The sequence below is a fragment of the Acomys minous genome (assembly GCF_964271855.1).
Source record: "Acomys minous genome assembly, chromosome: 3".
Taxonomy (NCBI): Eukaryota; Metazoa; Chordata; class Mammalia; order Rodentia; family Muridae; genus Acomys; species Acomys minous.
In genome coordinates this window covers 140,795,462-140,818,885 of record NC_140485.1, presented here as the reverse complement: position 1 = coordinate 140,818,885, position 23,424 = coordinate 140,795,462, and the positions used below count along the sequence as shown (strand labels likewise).

At 37.5% G+C, this 23,424-nt stretch overlaps 1 protein-coding gene across 6 annotated transcripts in view; it reads right to left on the bottom strand.

Annotated features, from left to right (window-relative positions):
- The window catches only part of QKI (QKI, KH domain containing RNA binding), a 115,603-nt gene that overhangs the window by 17,005 nt on the left and 75,174 nt on the right, over nt 1–23,424 (bottom strand). For all 6 annotated transcript variants that reach the window (XR_014777746.1, XM_084774920.1, XM_084774921.1 and 3 more), the window contains exon 4: nt 20,268–20,411. Coding sequence is in view for 5 of the 6 variants with exons in the window: in XM_084774920.1 (XP_084631046.1) it covers nt 20,268–20,411 (144 nt within the window). In the remaining variant the exon portion in view is untranslated. The remainder of the gene's footprint in view (nt 1–20,267; nt 20,412–23,424) is intronic.

Genomic DNA, 23,424 nt, shown 5'->3' with positions numbered 1-23,424 from the left:
ATTCTTGTTCCAGGCTGTTGAAACTTTCCTTGGTCAGGAAAAATCATCCAATTAAACATTTCTCATGCAAAGGGCCTTAGCTGTTTATGTCTTATGGAGAACTGAACATTTCTTACTTCATTTAATTTTAGTAATTTGTGAAGCATACAGCATCAGTATTAGTTCTGCCACTGACCACATTATTTTATAGTAAAATTAGAAGAAAAAAATGTATCACTATCTTAATGAAGCATTTATGTTGTTTAGGTAGTCAACAAAAACAACAGTTGAGTCACATTCAAAGAATGAAACAAATTTAGAACAAACAACATTACTCTAGGAAAGAAAACCATTTCATTTATGAAACCCAACAGTGTCCCCATTATTATTAGGAGTAGGTTAGGCTCTTTCGGGTTTTGTTGACACACTCTAGATTGGCCTCCAACTCATAGAAATTTCCCTAACACTGCCTCCCAAGTAAAGAGATTATATGTGTGCCCTACCATGCTTGGCTATTCCCCAAGTTCTTAAGTGGGAAACTACATACTTCTGTAAATAATCCATCTTGGTACAAATATTAAACAAACTGTTGAACCATTTAAGTTAGCTGCTACAGCATGGGTCAAGACTGGAGCTCAAACTCGGGGCTTGAGCACTGCCAGTGTGAACAAGACACCTGTAACACTAGGGTGACTGCATTTTAAAAGGGAAAGTTATGTGAGGTCACCTGTGTCTGGCCCACAGCTGTACCCTCTGTGCTATGTCTCGTCTGTATTCTGAGACCTTATAACATTAGGTATTATAGTACATCAATTAATGTGATGTCAAATGAACCTGTGAACTTAGTATCATACAATTATCAGTACAAAACAGATAGAATGGGATAAGAAAACGGTAAGTACCAAAAACAGTATCAAGAACCCAAAGAGGGCTGGTAACAGAATCCAGTAAGTAATGATGCTTACAGCCAAGCACAATGACCTAAACTCTATCCCTAGGAACCATGCAGTCAAGAGACAAACAACAAAGTTGACCTCTGACTTGTTGACAAAATGACTTGCAAAACAAACAAATGTAAAAAGAAAAGGACTCAAGTACTATTATAACAAAGGGGCCAATGAGACTTGTAAGCCACAGACAACAGTGGCATGGCCTCAAGGTCTGGGACAATATTTAAGTCACCTAAGTGTCCACATAAATACTAGGAAGACATCAGGCATGCTGAAGATACAAGGAACTCTCTGTGGGACTTGAAATAACCAAGAAAGGGAGGTTGTCAGTCTCAAAGTTTTACACATACACAAATGACCTATTCTGAAGAAATGATCAGCATGTAGCTTGGGTCAGCCTTCTTCCTCTGCCTCCTTAGTGCTGCTGTTACAAGTGCACACCACCATATCAGCTACAATGATCATCATTCTGTTTAGCAGAACATAGCCAAGGCCTTCAAAAACATCTCTAATCCACAAACAGACTAAGATGTTTTCATGTCAAAGATAGGAGAATTTATATTATGTTTAAAATTTTATTGATAATTTACCCTAAGATAATTGAATATTTTTATTCCAAGCCAGGATTTATTATAAATGGGTGTTTTCAATTACAACTTTAATTTTAGATTTTGATCCCGTTAATTTTTAATTTTGTAAGCAAGGCCAGCCTTGAGCTCAGAAAGATCACCCACCAGTTTCACTGAATGCTGAGATTAAAGGTGTGCCCCATCATACATACCTTTGTATCTGTGTGAAATACATTATCAGACAGTTTTTCATACTAAAGTTTTTGAAACTTTAAAACCGAGTAAGAATAGTATTTTCAAGGATATACTTTAACAGATCAAATCTGCTTCCTTGGAAACTCATGGGGGAAAAGATGAAGGAAATGATAAGTAAGAAAATTAGTAACTAAGAAAAAAATTACTGACAAGGACTTTCTAGAATACAATGCTATCATGGCAACTCTGGACTGGAAGTGAGTAAAACTGACTCACTGACATGTGACTGTGTGAGTGTGGTGGCTCTAGCTACAAGACCGTAAGAAAAAGACACAGGTGCACTGTGACAACAGGAAATATACAGTCATGTGCTACGAAGGGACAATCAGAACTTGATGACATAGTAGATGGGAAGGAAAGGAAACGAGAAAGAACCAGATATGAATGAATATGGACGACTGCAGGTAAAACTGTCAATTGTGTGGAACAGGGGAGAAATCGCTGTACATAAAAGTCAGGGAAGAATTTTAGGAATATTAGGTTTAAGATGTCTTTACGGTGGCCAGGTAGAGATGGGGAAAAAAGAAAGAGACAGTTTGTTCTGGAATTCAGATTAGCCACAGTGGTAACTGCAGATTGTCATAGATGCCATTACCTGGGAGGAACAGAGTGGAAAGAGATCATCCTGGAAAGCATCTGACTCAAAGTGTAACATTTCTCTAGAGTAGACACCACCTGAGCAAACAAGGATTTAAGAAATTCAATCCCCGCCACCCTGCCTTTTCCTCATTTGTGTTACTATGTAACAGATTTTGTTATAAACTGCAGTACCACCCCCTTTCCTCATTTGTGTTCATATGTAACAGTCTTTGCTATAAACTGCAGCATTAGAGTGGCCTGGTAAGCAGTATTTTCTTAAATACATGTTTATAAGGAAATCTAGTTTGGCAGTCATTTTTAATACTGCTTTTAATCTTATCCACATACATACGATGGAATTCCACAAATGCCAGTGTAGTTAACAATCAAAGCATTATTTTAAAGTAGGAAATATTGTCACCCATCTCACAGAATTTATAAAGTACTAATATCAAAAAGTAAGCTAAATGAAAATTTACTAACTTGCTCAGGTATTATATACTGTTATCAGAATGAAGCTAATGATAGTGTGAAGGCGTAACTAAAAACAAATTGACATATTTGATTTATAAAGAGTAATGTTTTCTGTCCTCACAAATGCACAATAAAATAAAACAATCATCTCCACAATTCATTAGTATGGTTTCAAAATTAATTTCCATAAGGGAGCCTTGCTACTAATGAATGGGATAATCTGAACGTCACTTCTGAATTAAATTTAAGATTAAGTATCAAAACTAAATAGAATAATGCTATAATATGAGCTACCAAATGAGCTGATCTGAGCAATCCAAATTACAATGCTTACCTGAACATTAAAAAATTAAAATGCTACATTTACTATGAATGATTTCAATAAAACTATCACATACTAAAAATTTGAGATACAAAATGTTAAATAAGGGTTTAAAATACATAATTTTGACAGATATTTGATTTTCCCATCGCTTCGTCAATTCAGTATCAAGGATCTCAACACTGTATGGTCCACACACAGATAATCTGCCTATATACAAGGAACACGAGGTTACTTACCAACCATCAGAAGAGCATGCAAACAAATTAAAGGGAAGCATGAAAACAATTGAACTAAAGGAGATACTGAGAAATTACTCATCTATGATTTTTCAATTAAATACACTATGATGTGTTTATTTAAAAATATTCTTTAAGTAACAACCAAGCATGACATTCTATAAAGTTAAGTTTTAACATGCAAATTGAGTGACACACAGAATACAATGTACAATGTTAAAACAGGGTACTGAATAAACCACAAAATTTTCTCTTTCCTTCCTTCCTTCCTTCCTTCCTTTCTTTCTTTCGCGAGACAGGTGTTGCCTTGGCTGTCCTGGACTCACTTTGTAGATGAGGCTGGCCACAAACTCACATCAATCCGCCCTGCCTCTGCCTCCCAAGTCCTGGGATTAAAGGCGTGCGCCACCACATTCGGCCTCACAAAATCTTCTTCAACAGTACACGATGCCCTATTCTTCCATAGACCATGTCCTTATTTCCTATTTGTTAACAGCGCCAATGTTGAGCTGTAAGTTATCTAAACTGTTTGTCAACGTCAACATGTGCTGAGATGAGATGTCCTTCAGTGAATCCTCACAGAAATGGCAAAAATGCCATTTATAGAGGCAGGTTGTGCAAGGCTCTCAGTAGTACAGACATTATCAACAGCACAGAGCTTATCAGGCTACAAAACTCCAAGTCTAAGGGAAGATGCTCGGTGGTTTTAAGAAGCCTGAGCGTGACGGCATTACAGCCAGGGCACTAACCAGATCGCTAGCAGTTGGTGGCTTAAGAGAATTACATGTAACTCTGATTCTAGCGGGAACAAATGCTCTTGCCCTAATGTAGAGTACAACTAAAACAGAAGTGGCACAAGAAAATAATTGATACAAAAGTGAATTAAATTTTATTTTAAATGGAAACAAACAAAAACCCCAGCCACCTCACTTCAATTTCTATAGGTTCTTTTCCATCTTGTGTTTCCTTAAGAGGCACACAGCAGAGGGCCTTACACATAACACATGCAGCCTTGTGTCAAGTGGATTCTAAGGAACTCTACAAGATGCTACTCTGATGATGCAATGTGTAACTGAACACCATGCTAGAAGAACTAACAAACAAACAAACATTTATTTTACTTTAAAAATATTTTACTTTGCTGTTTATCAACTCAATAACTATTCTTTCCTAGCATAACTGTGCTTCCTCGGTAATGTATTTTGAAAGATTCAACAATATTTTCAGGCATCCAGAATTAATAATAGCCAAATAGCTATGAAATAGCTATGAAACAGCAACATGGTAACTTATAATAGTCTTCCCAAAATACCTTATCTATTTTATGAATCAATCACATAACTTCAAATTTTTAAATACTTCAGCTTTGACTGTTCTTCTGAAAGATAGATAAAAATACCAACATAGAAACTGATTATTATGACTGACAAGTGATATCTTATACACTAAGTGATGTTCTCTACTTTGGGCACTTAGAGGGGAGCATTTTCTTCTTAAAAGTTACACTAAAATACACTTCTCTGGGGACAGATGGGAAAGCTGAAGTTCGTTCTGAAAGCATGTCCACGAAACCTGAGTAACACCATTTATTGCAGCTCGAGAACCACATTTGACTGCAAAGCTGTTTTAATCGCCCCCCTCCAACCTTCGGGTAGGTATAAAAATACATTACTTACTATATATATACTGTATCAAATTAAAATATTACATTATTGCTTATAAAAACCAAAGTATTCTTCCCACTGTGCTCTGCAGTGCTAGATACAGGACAAAAACATGAGCAGAGCTGTCAAACTCTTATCCAGAGATGTAAAACCAACTGTCTTTCCTTAAGTTTACTTACCATCCATTTGTTTGGTGGTGATGGTGGGGACACAGGCCTAATAAATTGTGGCCCTCAGGGGAGCAGGGACCAATTCCTTCTCATTAAGAATCTATGAGGCCATAGGCCTCGACAGAAACCTCGTCCATAGAAGGGTTGGCTTTTTTCCACAAACCTGTACTTTATGAGTTTATTCAAAGCCACCAAATTGTTTTAAGTAAATGCCTCTCACATTTGAAAATTCCCATGGCAACTCATTTAGTTTGGCAGACAGGCAGCCCCAAATCCAATCCTTTTATGCTGCAGCTAAGCCATCACAATGGTAATGCTGCTCTGACACTCTGAAGAGACTGCTAATTACCACACTCTGAGTTCCATTCAGATGGAAAAGGCAGTGAGAACACAGTGAGGAACACCTTCTTCACAAGCTCTCTCTGGGCTCCATCTAGACCACATACATTTTGTTTAAATGTTTAAACGTCTTTTATTTTCTCTTTTTCTCGATAAAATAAACAAAGCCAAAATACCATACATTTCGGTTACTAGTACTTTGCCAAGAAGTTAAATTTAAGAGCAGCAGTTCATTCACAATTCGGCTGAAAATTTTTAAGAAGAAACTACTTCAGTGTCAAGATGCCTCTTACTTCATTCATCATCTCTTTCAACTTATTTTTACAAGTTTACTATGAGGCGAACTCCTGGGAACATGGAAAGCAAACTTAGCTGTTGTCAAGTTTCACAGTATCCCTTGGATAACCAGCACAACTTTAAATGTCACACCCTCAGCTGGGAATTTGCTATAATGTATTAAAACCAATTATTTAATTCATATTAATTTATATCCCCATGTATGCTAATGATTCTAAGAAAAATCAACTGTATATTAACAACCTCATTCATACTTAAGTTCAAAATACCTCTGAGTAACCATGAAAAGAAAACAAGAGGATGCAACATACAGCCCAAAGATAAACACTTTAATGAACTGAGAGCAACACTATCTATGTATGTCAGAGTCTATTAAAACTGTAAGTGCAAAGTTCTATTGCCTGAAGTCATTAATTTCTTCTGCCAGAAGTCAGTACTATTCAGTTCAGCTTTCTAGCATAGTCCTGGCATCACAGATGGACACTGGCTTCCTTTAGAAATGAAAAGTACAGTGCACTCAGGAGGTGAAAGCACACACCCCTCACCCCTACTTTCTTCTTAGTCTTCACATCAGCAACAATATCCCGTTTTCCTCATCTTGCATTTTTTGAATGGGTTCTGACAGATGTGTGTGAATATGTTTACTGCTGTCCTCCTTCTTTTTTTAAAATTAAGATTTAGAGTTAGCATGCTGCATATAGGTTTCATTAGGATGTTTTCAAATTGAGTGGATCAGGAAGAGAATTGCTATATATTCCTTTTATATGCAGTGCCTCCCACTATCAGGAACTGAACCTACAACTGGCTTCTCCAACGCTGCAGCTGAGGTAACCAACTTTTAACAAGGAGTAAAGAGCGACATGTGTCTCATACATCCACACAGCTAAAACAATTACTTTTACATCGCCCGTCAAAGGTCACACTACTTGGTGCGGTCTATAGAAACTTGATGATGAAATAACTGGTGTATAGGGGTGAAAGGGAATAAAGGTCAAGATTCCAACAAGAGTAAAGTTGCTACCATGCAAAACAATACAAACTAATACCAAGCCCTGTTCACACAGGTTTTCTGAGTAAGAGACACATGCATGTGTGCACCAAGTTCATCTGCCCTTTAAGTGTCACAAAGGATAATCCTTATAACCAATGAAAAGACAGAAACATTCTCAGTCACTTTCATTTAAATGAGATTTGCAAACCAGAGACCCAACTACTGTAGAACATACAAGTATGTATAAGTAAATATGAGATGGTCACCAAAACAGACAATATTACTGGACTATAAAAATGCTTTAACCAAGCACGGGTGCAATTTGGTGGTAGAGTCCCTGACTGACACACTTGTGTGGCAGTGAGTCCAAGTCCTAGGTCCATCAAACAAATTAAGTAGGTGAGAAATATAAGGAATAAGCATAACAATCATATTTTAAAAGACAAAAAGACATAGAATATATTCATCAAGAATAACACTAAAAAAAAGAATAATACTAAATTAAAAACAAGCAATGAAATACAAAGAAAAGCTCTAAATACCACAAAATAAATTAGAAAATACTTTGAAGCAAATAAATAATAGCTAAAATTTACACCCATAAAACAAAGGTCTCAAATCACTAATCTTTTACCTTTAAAATGCCCAAAGTTAAGTTCCGATAAAGAAGAAGAAAGGCAAAGGTCAATGAAACAGAAAAATTAAGAAAAATCAAAATTTGGAACTTAGATTAATGAATTTGACAAAGAAAAATGGAATCACAAATTATTGGCGCCACGGTGAAAAAGATCACTATTACACATCCCACAGACTTACAAAGGTAAAAAAGTGAACTTCATGATAAAAATTCTGACCACTAGGATATTAGAAAAAGAGAAATTCTGAGTATCACTATAGTGACTATTCATATTTAAAAGCCTTAATGCTAAAACAAAAAGGGGGGTGGTGGTACATCACAAATACAAAAACAGGGTTTGTCTGACATGACTCCAATCCAAAATATGATAAACTTTGAAAGACCCACTAAAAGACAAGAAGGTGCGTTGACTTGAAGCCATAACCAAAACCAACTATTTTAGTAGGTACATAAAGTATCAAGAACTGAAAACAGGTCATGATACCATGCCACAGAAGTAAAACAAAACAAAACAAAAAAAGCAAAAGAAAACAAACAAATAAAAACAAACAAACTAGAACATTGCAATCTATTACAATATTAATATAATTAAAGTGAAAGATACAGCACTGGGAGATGTCCTAAATTTGGTTCTGTTTTGAGGAGAGGAGTTACTTGGCAACTCCAAGGAATGCTGCTTGCCGCCTTGCTCTGGTGCATGGCAAGTACTACCAGTTCCCTACAGAAGCTCTAAGAAAGCGCCTCCCAGACTAGACCACAGGCTAATCTGATGGAGGTGAATCCTCCTTCTTGTCAGGTTGACAAGAACTAACCAGTTCACAAGAGAAGCCAGTCCATAAGACTTCTGTAAGATTAGTATGAAAAATTATTTGAAAGGTCATACACGGAAATGAATTGTTCCCATCTTAGAAGTCTGTAGTTAAATGGATAAACAGATGACAGTTGTGTTAAGGCTTTAAGAACCTTTGCCCCAAATACATTTGGTAACAAGCCAACATTTGTAAAAGGGGCTAAGTTTCCTAGATATAAGAACACAGCTCAAGACAGATGTTTATATACATACATACTTCAAATTCAGGTACCACAAATCCCAATAATTCCAAATGATACTAATGTTCTAACATAATGTACTTAAAGTAGGTCTACCACCACTGGATCAAATTCTAGCACAAAACATTGTTCCTTCCTATGTACGCTCTGCCTAGTGCATCTTCATACATTAATATCTTCTGTGGGAACCTACTGCTTTGAAACTGTTTATCAGAGCTATGGAGAGAGCTCAATATACCTACTTTTCTATCAACACAGGGCTAGGCTTTGAGAGAACAAAAATCTTCCCCCCATTAACATGAACCTATATCAAAATCCTTTTTTTTTTTTTTTTAGTATCAAAAGAAACTTACAGCAAAGAGTTTAAAACCAAATAACTCACTTTCTCTTCCACTTTCAGAGGAGCTACTGTGGTGCAATTTGAGTTTTACTTGAGTAAAATGATAAAAATAAATGATACTCTTTGATGTATATTTAAAATATATAAATTTTACAAACTTATTTGGGAGAGTAACTTGAAAAGAGTAAAGACAAAAAAAGAGGTTATGGTTTCAATGATGTATTACAGAAATATATTGGAAGCCTAGTATGATGGTTTCAGGCCTTAATATCAGAACTCAGGGTGGTAGGTGGAAGCAGAAGGACCCTGAGCTCAGCCTGGCTTGTGTAGAGGGACCTTGTCTCCCCAGGCCCACTTCTGCCTACACTGAAAGAAGGGAGGCAGAATTATCAACAATTTCCAGGGAGCCTAAGTCTTTAAAGATTTTTGAGTGTATTTGTAGTAGATACGTGAAGACAATAAATACGGACTTGTACCATAAACATAGTATTTATGAGAAAAGCTACTTATGCCTACTTACTGCAGACTGTATTAGGAAATTAAAAAACAAAAGGGTTAAAGTAACTAGGTAATGAAAAGAAACATCGGCTAGAAAACATGGTTCCTCTACAAGTCTCCTAAATATCTGATTCTAATGAATGAAGTGTGTGGCCATCACAAACCTTTAGGAATTATGCAGTTAGATTCCAATATCGAACTATTTGGGGAAGGGGAGAATTGTATGGTTACTGGCAAAAGGGATGAAATCTTCTTGATAGGGTTGTTGATTTAAGCCCAGTGTGGTCATGCACAGCTTCAATCTCAGCACTCTGGGGTCGAGGTAAGAGAATCTCTAGGTCTTCACTGCCAGAGCTAGGGAGTGAAACCCTGTCTCAAAGCAAACTGAAGTTCAAACCAAAAACAACAAAACCCAAAAGTGGGTTTTGAATATTGCTCCAGAAAGCCGGCAAGTATTTGCTAAGCACGTGTGAGGACTCAAGTTTCTACCCCCCAAACCCATGTAAAACTGGGCACAATAGTGCATATTTGTATCCCCAGCACTTCTATGAGACAGGAGGCAGAAATAACAGACTCTAGCTCAAATAAGGTTAAAGGTGCAGACCAACACCTAAACGGACCTCCATAAATGCACCCCAAATGCCCTGCATGCATACATACAACATTTTTTTAGTTTAAAATAGACACACACACACACACACTTAAACTAAAAGGGTCTGAACTGATGTACTAAATATAACATTAAAAATTTCAAAATTAGACAGGTTGTAACTGCATCACAAGAAGTGAGGATACAACATTTGTCAGATTCATGAGCCTTAGAAAGCAGGAGACATAAAAACACAAACAAGATACTTAATTCCACATAATTATAAAGCTCAGATCAAGCAATGTTGACAGTGCCCCACGCCCCATCCCACAATCCCTAGATTTTAGCTCTCTCTCCACAAAACGGGTACAAAATTTTCCTAGAAAAGGCTGTCGCCAAATGTAAGAACAAAAGACAATTTTGGGTGTTAGCTGTAAATTTTATCTTTAAATGATGTCATACGCAAAATAATCCCTGCAACAAGATGAGACCAGACTATAGTGTTTCACTTCAAAAGCTAAAAAAGTACAAATAGTAAAGCTGTTGCCTTTAGCCTGTAGTTCTCAGCACTTGAGAGTGGAAGCTCCAGGCCATGCAGGGCTAAAAAACCAAAACAAAGCAAAATTGCTCATATTTTCCTACAGAATTTGGCCACCCAAGTTTGAGATGGCTAGACATGGGATGTTTTCATATAGCACTGCCACACTAGTATAAATTTCCTACAAGGTAACTTGGGGAGAGTTTACTTGAATGTTCTGACGATAGGCATCTGCAGTCCTCTGGCTCTGAGACCTGGGGACACAGTGGTTCACTGTGCTATCAAGTTCCCGTTTGGTGTGGCCATGTGTAGTGCAACATCTAGTTTCTTAATTTTCACATTCCCAAACCCAGTTTCTTTTCTAAATTTGTTCTTCTAACAGTGTAAATAAAAGACAACATCAACTGCTTTACGCCACCACATATCATATCACATTAAGTCTAATCAAAATTCCTGTCAACGCCACCTTCAAAATAAGACCGTCATCTATGACTCCAGTCCACACAACTTTTGCGTATCTAGCCATGACCTACTCTGAATAAACCCTTGAATCTGAATGCTTTCTAGCTGACATCTGAGCTTTTGCCACTGCCCTCAAAGCCTGCCAGCCTAGCACACAGAAGAATCCTTTGAAATGGGTATCAAATCATGCCATCCCTGTCCTCAATTTTTCCCAACAACTTATCTCAGAATAAAGACAATGCCTTAACCCACGATCCTAATTACTTCTCACATATCCCAACTGACTCACTCACTCAATTATTCTGGGCACCATGATATTTTCCAAACATGTCCAAGGAGCACTACATTTCCTGTTCTCAGTAACTGAGAAAACACTAAGATACACAAATAGTTGTGCCACACATTCCAATGAGGAATTTCTCAAGAGCATCTTTCGAGAAGTATTTTGTAATCACTAAATAAAACTGCCATTTCTCTCACCCATGGCTCTCTATCCCCTTTATCCTGCCTTAGTTTTTCTTTGCACCACTTTATTACCATTCAACATGGCTGATACTTGTTTTATTGTCAGCAATTAAGTTCCAAAGGAAAGGTATATGGTGCCAGGCACCTTGTGTTTACCTGTATCTTTCCTGTGTCTTCATCTGGCCTCCAATAACATCAGTAAACTACTACATAAATCAAAAGATGCAGAAGAAAAAGGACTGAAAAATCCAATACATTTAAATAAAACAATGGCTCACTCTGTGTCATATACTGTGTGGTAAATGTGAACTTTAGGGATAATAAAGGCTGAAAAGCTCACTATGGAATCCTGTGCTCTTTCCTCGGTGGTGGGGTGGAGGTGAGGAGTGCAATGTAAAAAAGATTTGAGGGGCCTTAAGGCTAGAAGTGGATACATGACTTAGCTATGGGGTTCTAAGACAACTCTGAGTGGAGGTCAAGGGAATGTGTGACAGAAGGCACGCACACTAAGAACACACAGAAAATAACAGCCAGTGACATGAAGACACAATACACATTTACAGAGCAAGATGTGCTAGGTATTACTTCCTGTATGCACCAGCTCACTTAATTATGAGAGCATTAGTGTTCTGTTATCAGTAAGGAAACAGGCGGTAAAGGGCCACAACAGTGAGATTTCAAGTTCAGAAGTTGATTCTTCAAACAATATGGACTCTGTATCACACAAAGGTGCATGGGGTTAAACTAGAATCAACTGATGACTTCATGAAAATCCAGCTACCACTTTAAAGTAGACACGCAGTGAACACTTATTGCTGACTTCCACGGCGCGGACCTTAGTGTGCGCCAGTGTGGTACTGCCTGGCATTACTACAAGGTATGGAGCCTTTAAGAGGTGGGACCTACCAGATATAAAGACAAACAAAACAAAACAAAAACCCTTAGACAAACGATAAACAGACTGAAGAAGAAATTAGGGAAACAACTTCACAATAGCCACAAATAATATAAAACATCCTGCTATAACTCTAGCCAAGCAAGTGAAAGACATGAATGAGAAAAACATCATGTGTCTGAAGAAAAAACTTGAAGACCTCGGAAGGCAGAAAAGTCTCCAATGCTCTTGGGTTAGTAGGATTAACATAGCAAAAATGGCCACATTACCAAAAGCAATCTACACATTAAATGCAATTCCCATCAAAATGCTAAAACACTTCTTTACAGACCTTGGAAGAACGATTCTCAACTTCATATGTAAAAACGTAAAACCCCGGACAGCTAGAACACTTCTGTACAATGAAGGAACTTCTGGAGGCATCGCTGCCCTGATTTTCAAGCTGTGCTACACAACAACAAATAGTAACAAAAACTGCATGACACTGGCATAGAAACAGACTGGTTGAAACCCAGAAGTAAGTCCACACGCCTATGGACATCTGATGTTTGACAGAGGCCAACATTACACAATGAAACAAAGAAAGCATCATCAGCAAATGGTGCTGGTCTACCTGGATGCCCACATGCACAAGAACTGCAAATAGAACCATATATATCTATATCATCCTGCACAAAACTAAAACCCAAGTGGATCAAAGACCTCTAAATAAAACCAGTCACACTAAATCTAATAGAAGAGAAAGTGGGGAAGAGCCTTGAACACATTGGCACAGGAAACAACTTCCTGAACACATCAACAGCTCAGGCTCTAAGATCAACAATAAATAGGATCTCATGAAACTGAAAAGTCCTTATAAGGAAAAAATGACAAGACGACTGAATGAGAAAATATTTTTACCAACCCTACATCTGACAGAGGGCTAATATCTAAAATAAATAAAGAACCCAAGAAATTAAACACCAACAAATCAAATAACGCAATCAAAAAATGGGGTACAAAGCTAAACAGAGAATTATCAACAGAGGGATCTCTAATGGCCGAGAAGCTCTTAAAGAAACATTCAATGTCCTTAGTCATCAGGGAAATGCAAACCAAAATTATTCTGTGATTCCATCTTTCACCTGTCAGAACGGCTAAGATCAAAAAGTCAAGGACAGTAGTACATCCTGGTGAGGATATGGAGCAAGGGAAACACTCCTCCACTGCTGGTAGGAGTGAAAACTTGTATAATCACTTGGGAAATCAATCTGGAGGCTTTAAAAAAAAATGGAAATAGATCTACCTCAAGACCCAACATACCACTCCTGGGCATATACCCAAAGATTAATACTATATACCACAAGGACACTTGCTCAAGTATGTTCATAGCAGCTTTATTCACAAAATAGCCAGAAACTGGAAACAACCTAGATGTCTCTAAACCAAAGAACAAGATAAAGAAAATGTGATAATTTACACAACGTTAAAAACTGTTAAAACTTGTCTGGTCTATTCTATTTGGTGTTCTGTAGGTCTCTTGGGGAGGCCTGGTCGCACTCACAGAAAGGGTAACAGGCTACCAAGATGAGACTTGATAGCCTATGACCGTATAGTGGGGGAGGAAGTTCCCCTCGGTCACAGACCTAGGGGAGGGGAATAGGGTGAAAGCAGGAGGGAGGGACGGGTGGATACAAGTGAGGGGAAAACAATTGAGATGTAATATGAATAAATTAATTAAATAAAAAATAAAAATAAACCTGTTAAACTGTTAAAAACAAGAAAATCATGCGATATGCAGGGAAATGGATGGAACTAGAAAAGATCATCCTGAGTGAGGTAACCCAGACCCAGAAAGGCACATGGTATTTACTCATTTATACAATTTTAGACATAAAGTAAAGGATAACCATGCTCCAGTCCACAGACCAAAAGAAGATAAGTAACAAGTAGGGATAGAGGGAGGATGTTTGAACCTCACTGAGAAGGAGAAATAAAATAGACATCTGGGGTGGGCGGAGAGAATGGGGACGGGGGCTCAAGTGTGGGAAGGATAGTGGGAAAGACAGCTGGAGTTAGTGAGGGGCGGGCGTCTCTCAGACAGCTAGATATCCAGGGCAAGAGAAACACCCAGGAATCCACGAGGGTGACCCTAGCTAAACTCCTAGCAAGAGGGGATATGGAACATGAAGTGGCCACCTCCCATAACCAAGCAAGACTTCCAATGAAGGATATGGATACCAACTCAGACACAGAACCTTCAACCCACCGTTGTTCCTGCCTGTAAGAGGTCCAGGGATAAAGAGAGAGCAGAAAGGGAGGGGCCCAACCTGAGCCCACCCCTGACATTATTGATGATAATATGCTGTACCTGCTGACAGGAAGCTAGCATACCTGTTCTCTGAGTGGCTTCACCCTGCAGCAGATGAAAACAGATGCGGAGACCTGCAGGCACACATTAGGTGGAGCTTGGGAAATCTTATGGAAGAGGAGAAGGAAGGATTCAAAGAGCCAGAGAGGTCAAGGACATCACAAAACAAAACAAAACAAAACACCAAAACAACAAGAAAAACTTGTACACAATCAACTAGCCAGGGCCAATAGGTGCTCACAGAGACTGACCCACCAACCAGAGAGCACGCATGGGATGGACTTAGGCCCCCTACACATGTGTAACAGATGCACAGCTTGGTTTTCATATGAAATCTCTAAGAGGAGTAGGGCTGCCTCTGGCTCGGTCGCCTGCCTTTGGATCCCTTTCCCCTAACTGGATGGCCTTGTCTAGCCTCAACAGAAGATGCAACCAGGCCTACTGCAACTTGATATGCCAAGGTGGCTGGATATCCACGGGAGGTCTCCCTTCTTGTACAGAAATAGAAGAGGGGGCTTAGAAAGAGGGGAGGTAAGAGGAAGGGACCGAGAGAAGAGGAAGGAGAGAAAGTTCTGATCTGGATGTAAAATAAGTAAATGAATTAATGAAAAAAGAGACAAGGCCTACTTCAAAGTCTTTACATCATTGGGGAGGGAAATGCCTTAGGAGGAAACAGCAAGACCCTAGACCTATTCTCTTCCTCTTTTACTTCTCCATAATGGGAAAAACCATAAAACAAACCAAAGAAATAGTAAATCTAACTGAAAATTTAAAATGCCAGTTTGATTAAAATTTGAAATATATAAGCCTAATTAAATAGTTTTTTACTCAAACGATAACAAGACAATGTATGTACACGCACACACGCAAATATACTAAAGAGGCCACATTATCATGAGGTATGCAGATGGGCACAAGTAGACACTCTCATTTCCTAAGTACTTATGCAGCAAATACCATTTAAAATAAAATACCAATTCGTATGAAATGTCTCAATTGATGGATACACGTCTTAATTTCTAAAGAGGACTATATCCAGGGTCCTATACATATTTTGCAAGCACTAGGTCACATTCTCAGCTTCTCAGAGCAAAATTTGTCAAGTGAGATTATCAAGCTATAACGTACAGATGCACAAAAGTAAGCAAAGTAAACACGCAATGTAGTGTTTTTATAAATCTATGCATAAAATGCACACATTTAATCATGGTAATTTTATTTCTGAAAACATTATAAAATATTTTGACAGGCAGCCTAATATTGCCTTACAAAATATTATCTGTGATATTATTAATAAGCAAGAAATTAGGGGGAAAATTTAAATGCTTAACAAAGAGTGATTAGTATAGTATGGTTATAGGTATGATGGAATTTAAAGCACGTCACCAGGGGAAACTATGAATAATACTATTAATGACTCTCTAATGACATGGAAAGCTGCTGGTTATGTAAGGTCACACTAGAAAAATTATTCTAGTTTCTATAATATGTACTAAGAAAATAAGTAGGTAATATTAATATCAGTATCTGTGGGAAGAAATCATCTGACTAATTTTAAATTTCTGAATTTTCTTTTCAACAAACATAGTTAATATAAACAAAAGCTGTTATTACCTATACCTCACATGAAGAAGCTTAAAACAGTTGGTATCACAGACCCAGAAAGTAGGATAGTGACTACAGAGACCGAAGAGTAAGGGGGTAAAGACAGATTATATTAAGAGGTTTATAATTACAGTTAGATAAGAAAACTAAATGCTAATGCTTTGTAACATAGCAGAGTAACCATAATCCATAACAATTTATTATTTCTAAACAGCTAGAAGACTTCCAACTTAAAAGAACTGAAAAATATTTAAAGTGATACAAAAAGAGTACAGGGGTCGGGAGGGGGAGGAAAGATGAGGAGAAATCACTAAAACTAGGGGTCATCTGAGGGACTGTGTGGAAAGCTACTACATTGGAAGCTTTACAAAAATATAAAGGAAATCTAAATGGAGTCACAAATTAAAGGGGAAAACAAAGGCCTAACTAGACATCTCGTACCATGAAGTATCCAGTCTCAGGAATGGACTACACCTAAAGTGAGTTCTTGGCCAAGAGATGCCATGGAACCCTCAACCAACCAGGGTGCTGCCAAAGCTATTTACTGTCTTGCTCTTCACAAACGGACAGTAAGCCCTACTGCTCCAGGCAATACCTATAGAACTCATTCAAAGAAGCAGTAGACAGGAAAAAAAATAGTGAGACACACAATTAATTGGACAGTGTGTAAAGTTCGAGCCTCCACTCCCAACTCAGAAGCTATTTCCACTTGATAATCACTTCAAAGGCAATACTAGTTTTCTGCAATGGTGTCTCACTGGGTACACAAACCCCACACATAAAGGTAGGCTGCATGCCCAGCAGGAAATGCACAAAATGAACTTGAACTTAATCATACTTTTGAAGTTTTGGGTTTTTGTTCATTTTTCTGTGTATCATGTTTTGCCTGAGCTTTTTTTTTTTTTAAACTTTACATATAGTTTCTGATTTTGTTTTTTTTATGGGATTTCACTGTGTGTACTTGTATGTCTCTGCACCTGTGTCCATTTCTTGTGCTTTGGCTCTTTTCCTCCCTGGTTTGTTTTTGTGTGTCTGTCTCCTCCATTCCAGAATGTGAAAACCATCTGATCAAAAGTGAAGATAGGTTACTAGTAACTAGGTATTTCCCTACAAGAGACACCCAGAGCCAGTGTAAAGAAAGGCCCCGTAATGGGCAATACTCAGTTGCAGTGACACTCAGCAGATGACATTCAGCAAAATGCACGACATGGTTCATTACACAGCAGCCAAACCTTATACCTGATAACTTTCTTTTTTTTTTTCTAAGTAAAAATGAATGATTCATTTTATTTCATGCTAGTGAAATAAAAGTCCAGCTTGAACAGCATTTTCCTCTTGGCTAAGTTTACAAAGTTAAGCATTACAGAACTGGCCAATTATGGAGAAAATTTCAAATACAGTCAAGCTGTCTTATTTAAAACCTGCTAATCCATGGACATCAAGATATAAAAAAAAATTTCAGTTTAATTAAAATAAATTCTGTCTAATACAATGCCCATGTTATAATAAAGACATTAAGCCAGAAAATGCAATTAGTATGCAGTGTTAAATCAATGCACAGAACCCATGTTTTGAAAGTATGTGGTTTTACTCTACAGCTGTAATTCTAAGGCTTTGTTTCATCAGTGCAATTCCAAGTAGCACAATTTAAAACCAGTTACCTATTAATAGTAACAACAATAATCCTAAAAGCCTTCATTAGGAGAAAGAGCTATCACAACCGGCTATTTCCCATAATACACAGTATGCACTTTCTTAAAGCTTCTGCCATTAATTTGTTACCATCTTTTCATATTCTAGAGACAAACCATTTCTATTTGTGTGGGGAATGAAAGAGTGGCTAAGAGCACTAGCTAATGTGTCTTCATTTTGTCAACAGGCACCATTTTGTGCCTGTCCCTAAATGTGCCGCTGTTGCTGGAAAACCACAAACTGTTCCAGGAAGGAATCACCCTAGGCTAGAACCAATCAAGTTCCTAAATGTCCCCCAAGTGTTACAGACAGGCTGTTTAAGCATTTGGCAGTCAGGCTCGACCTACCACCAACCCAACTTCGCTAAACGTCAACCAAACCTGTAACTGCCAAACTAGAAACTCCCATTCTTTGCTGTATCCACAATAAAAAGCTCTGCCTAATGAAGGTTCAGGGCTCTCACTACTGATCCGCTGTGCTGCTGAGGTCTGGCAGCCCTCAAACTACGCTTAAATAAAGGCTCCTTGCTATTGCATACAGCTTCAGACTCCTGGTGGTCTTTGATCTAGTGATCGCACGTCAAAGTCCGAGGACTACTTTCAGAAACTGGTTTTCTTCCACCACTGCTGAACCCTGGGATCAAACTCAAGTCAGGTTCACCGCTCAACATGGAATTCTATACAAGTCTTATTTCACCACTAGTTTTCCCCCTCTAAAGTAAAGGAAGAGAAGCCAAAATGCTCTAGAATTAGCTTCTAAATCAATGTTCTTTGTCTAGATACTATCTCTTAGAATAAAAGTAAATTACAGAAAGAATGGCTAGAAAAATCTAATGGGTAATTAGGAGTGTAAACTATAGGACAATTTTCCTTTTGTTACGTTAGCAGATACTTGTGCTCAGTGTAATGTGATTTCTGCATTGCTGGATACATAGCATTCTAATATTTTCCTGTCCGTGAAACAAATAAGAAAATATTCACAGAAAGTCTCCTTTTCACTGCTTTCCAAGACCAAACAATTACTAAGGAAAAGGAAGAGGATATGATTTAACAATGTGTATTTACAATCTGCCTGTCCATGTTCCTTATATATCCACCAACAGGATTCATATGACATTCTTTCCATGCAAGGAATCAGTTTTGTCAAGTGGATGAGAAAATATTTGTGATTTATGAGTTTACTTAGGAAGTGGATTATAAAGAACAGATTACCGGCACAGAAATAATAACAAATCTAAAACTCATTTATGAAAGCAACAAAATGGCACTGTTGAGAGCACGCTAACAATAGATTTTCCTAGCTTCTTTAAGAACGGCCACCTGAAATATTCCCAGGTTATTAAAATAAGAAAGATAGCTTAGGAATCCACTTAAAATCATTTTCTTTTTATTTCCCACTTTGAAAAGACAATACTCTGGTATTATGTAGCAACATAAAAAAGTGAAAAAGGAAGAAAATGGGGGAAAAAAGAATGGAAAGCGGTGATACAAGTACAAAGACAGCTGGGTAATTTCTTACAAGATGCCAGCCTCAATTTTTATTTTTAATGTCTTATTTAACACTCCTAAATATGACCTTTCATGGTGTTTGTTAGCTTATAAATGTGAAAACCATGTGAAATGGTGCTTATAAAATCAGCAAACTGAGCTTTCAGTAAGAAAACAGTATTTACTATGCTATGAGTTTTTACAGAAGAAAGCCTAGCATATAGGCAAAAGCTACTATAGTAATAGTTTCACAGACTTGTGAATTACTATTACTTAACGTTTTGTGATTTTGGTTTTTGCGTGTTTGGTCTTTAGAAATAGGGCCTCTCTACATAGCCCCGACTGCCCTGCAACTCACTATGTAACTAGGCTAGTCTGGAACTCACAAGAGTTCACTCTGTTTCTTGAGTGGTAGGGAGTACAGCCATGTGCCACCATGTCCAGCACACTTAACTTTAAGAAAAATAAAATTAAAAATAACAACAACAAAAAACCCCAAGACACTTTAAGCACTCTACTGACTGCTGAGTCTATATTCTTCTGCTATAACAAAGCAATTTAAAAGTTTACAGTGACCTTTAAGGAGTAGGTTACTTAGATTTCCATCTCTACCACACCACTTCCTTCACAAAAGTAAGCAAGGATTCCTGGTTAAGAATTTGAGCAATTCTGTCTTTTACACTATATATTTAATGAGCTATATATTATTTTTTTCTATTTGTGGTTAAATAAAATCACTAACAAATAACAACTCACTCTTTATTAGTGTAACTTCAAATCAATCCAAAAGGAGAAAATTTTTTTTTAATTAAAAAGATGAAAATTACTTACTGCAGGTACCAGTAACTTCTTCACTTCTTCAACCGCTCTCTTCAGCTTGATTTCTGCTCTGTTCTGAGCGTCTTCCACAGTGATTAGTACATGTAAATCTTCATTTAGATGCTCCCAGTTGGGCTTGCCTCTATTTTGCTCTTCCTAAAAAAGTAAGTTTACAAAGCACAATGTTACCAATACTTTTCCCCCCAAAGACAAAAAATGCCTTTTGTAACATGAACCTACTGCCAGTTACTTAAAGCAGTGTTTCTATTATTTTGTTTTGATGATATTATAAAGCTTTTAAAATATTTTCCAAACCTAAATCAAATCCTGGCAATAGGAATAGTTGGTCAAATAAGAACTCAACAAATATTCATCCTGCACCTACTACATCTGGCTACAGGTAGAAGTGACCAAGACCACCACAAGAGACAGTACTGCTACTCTAGGGAACATGCAGTGCCATTTTCAAACTGTAACAAGTAACTTTGAGAAGGTAAACAAGTCATTTACCAATATACCACAGCAAATAAGCTGCCACATTAGGAGATGAACCAAAGTTTCATTCTCCAATGTAGTGATATTCATTTCAATAGCTTTAAATAACAGTGGTTTCTAGTCAACACTAGGAAAGTATTTTGAGTATACATCTCATCATGTAAAAGAAGTACTAATTGCTTTATTTCAAGTAGTGAATGTGGAAACAATAAAGCAGAGCAAATGACTGACTAGATATTGGTTTAACTGTATTTCCACTGGCCTTCACTTTTAAAGTGAACTATACAGTTGGGCGCTGCTAGGCAAGGGAGCAGCATGCTTCTTTGGGAGTGTGGCCACTGCTGCTGCCGCCCTTGTTCCAGTGGATGGTTGTATACCATGCACCTATGAGTAGCACGAAGTGGACGTGGTGAGGTTTTGGAAGCTGTAATTATAAAGACGGACATGAAGTTTGAAGTCAATGTGTGTAGCGGTATCCCCTGAGGGAATGGGGGGGGGGGAGGGAATCTAGGGAGTTGGATTATAAGTATAATTTTCAAATAATAAAATAAAAATGAACTATAAAGTCTAGTCTTGCATTGTATTAAGTCCCAGATACATGTTTTATAAAGAATTATCCATGTCTCACTTCTTTGATACCTTCTGGTTACCAAGCAGAGAATACATACACATGTTCAAAACCTTATTGGACTTACGATGGCCTGTGGCCACATGCACATTTGACAATTTATGAATGTCCAAAGTATTAAACTTGAAAAATAATTTAAGAATATAAGTATAAATATAACTGCTATACAAACTTAAAGCAAATTTTCAGAGGTAAATAATCAAAGGAGCCACTGTTAGACCTTTTTTGTAAAAGTCATTAGTCTGTTATTGTGCCAACTATAGTCAAAGGAAGTAAACTGGTATAATAAAACAGGGTCTTCTATTATTTTTCACGCTAAGAATAAACAATGAAGACAGAAATAAGATCTGCCAAGTACAGGATTCTGTTTTCTCAGTTAATAACGTTAATAGGAAAACACACCTACGCAGTCAAGGCACATGCTTCTAAGAGCAGGCTTACAGCCAGCTAACTAGATCTCAAGGAAAAACAGTAATAAACACTGCAAACTAGTAGCCCAAAGCCTATCTGTTTCAGTATTAAATCACATCACATTCGTTTTAACAACACATTGTACCAGACCTGGGATTTTGCAGGTTACTGTATTAAAAAAGCAAATTCCATGGCAGTATCAATGTGGAATAAAACAGCTGCAGTACATTATCAGAGAATCTGAAGAGCACCCAAGAAGACAAATACAAATAAGTATTAATGTATCTATTTAAAATATTTTCACACCAACTTAGCTAGTTGTCAGTATTTAATAAATGGAGGTATGAACTAAGGTGTATCATGAAGAGCTTTAGTGATAAAGAGTCAATTAATCAAGAAACTGGGAACCCTGGGTTCACTTACATGGCAAAGAATACAAAATATATATAAATATTTCTATGACAATAATCTATTTTAAATCTACATTTTAATGTTAAAGAACACTGATATTTCTCAGCAAAATTTATATATCCCTCTGGTAGACTTGGAACCTGATGAACTACAAGTGTGCCTATGTGCCTACATTCATCTAGGTATAAGGAGCCAAGACAAAGATGGAGGAACAAGACTCTCCCTAAACAACCAAAGCGTATTAGACAACAGTTACAAGCTACTAGAAATTAGGCACCGAAGAAGAGAAATGGCAATGTGTGGTGAGGGCAGGGACTAGGCTGTAGCTGCTCAACTTGACAGTTCAGGAAAGTGATGCAGGAAGGGTTCAAGATTGCCCCTCAGTCACAGCCATAGGGGAGGGGAGTAAGAGGAAAATGGGAGGGAGGATACAAGGGATGGGATAACAATTGAGGTGTAATATGAATAAATTAATAAAATATTTTTTAAAAAGGAAAAAAAAAGAAATAAAATGTCTAATAGGAAAAAAAAAAGATTTCTGGAGAGCTACTAGGATCCCCTCAAGTATTATACTCAGCAATTCCTAATGTATGCTTGGCAGCAGATTCTAAAGGCCAGGAAGCAGCCTCCAAAGGATTCCACATCACAAAGTACCCAGTTCTCTCTTTCATGGAACTAGACTAAAATATTTCATGATTCATTAACAGTATCTCACAGAGAACAATTCAACCTCATAAGCCACTATTCAAGTATTGTCCAATAAATTACAAAATCAAGACTTAAAAGGACTAAACTTTTTCCAACTAAGTTAGCTACTTCCCAGAACAAACCTGGAAGGGTATTTATATGAATAAAAATATATCTCCCCAACAATGTGAAAGTCTCTATCTCCTGTCTCCTCAGAAAATAACAGTCATCATAGCCAGGCGTGGAGGCGCACTCTTTTAACACCAGCACTCAGGGAGACAGAGGCAGGTGGATCGCCACTGTGTGTTCAAGACCAGTCTGGTCTAGCTCAGGAGAAGCAGGGCTTCATAGAGAAACCCTGTCTCAAAATCAAACAAGAACAAAAATAAATAAATAAATAAATAAATAAATAAATAAAGCAAGCAAGCAAGCAAGCAAGCAAGCAAGCAGGCAGTTAGTTCGCAGTTATCAGTCAGAGATGGGGAGTGATCTCATCAAATAAAAATGCTTGCTCTGTGAACACAAGGAACAAGAGTT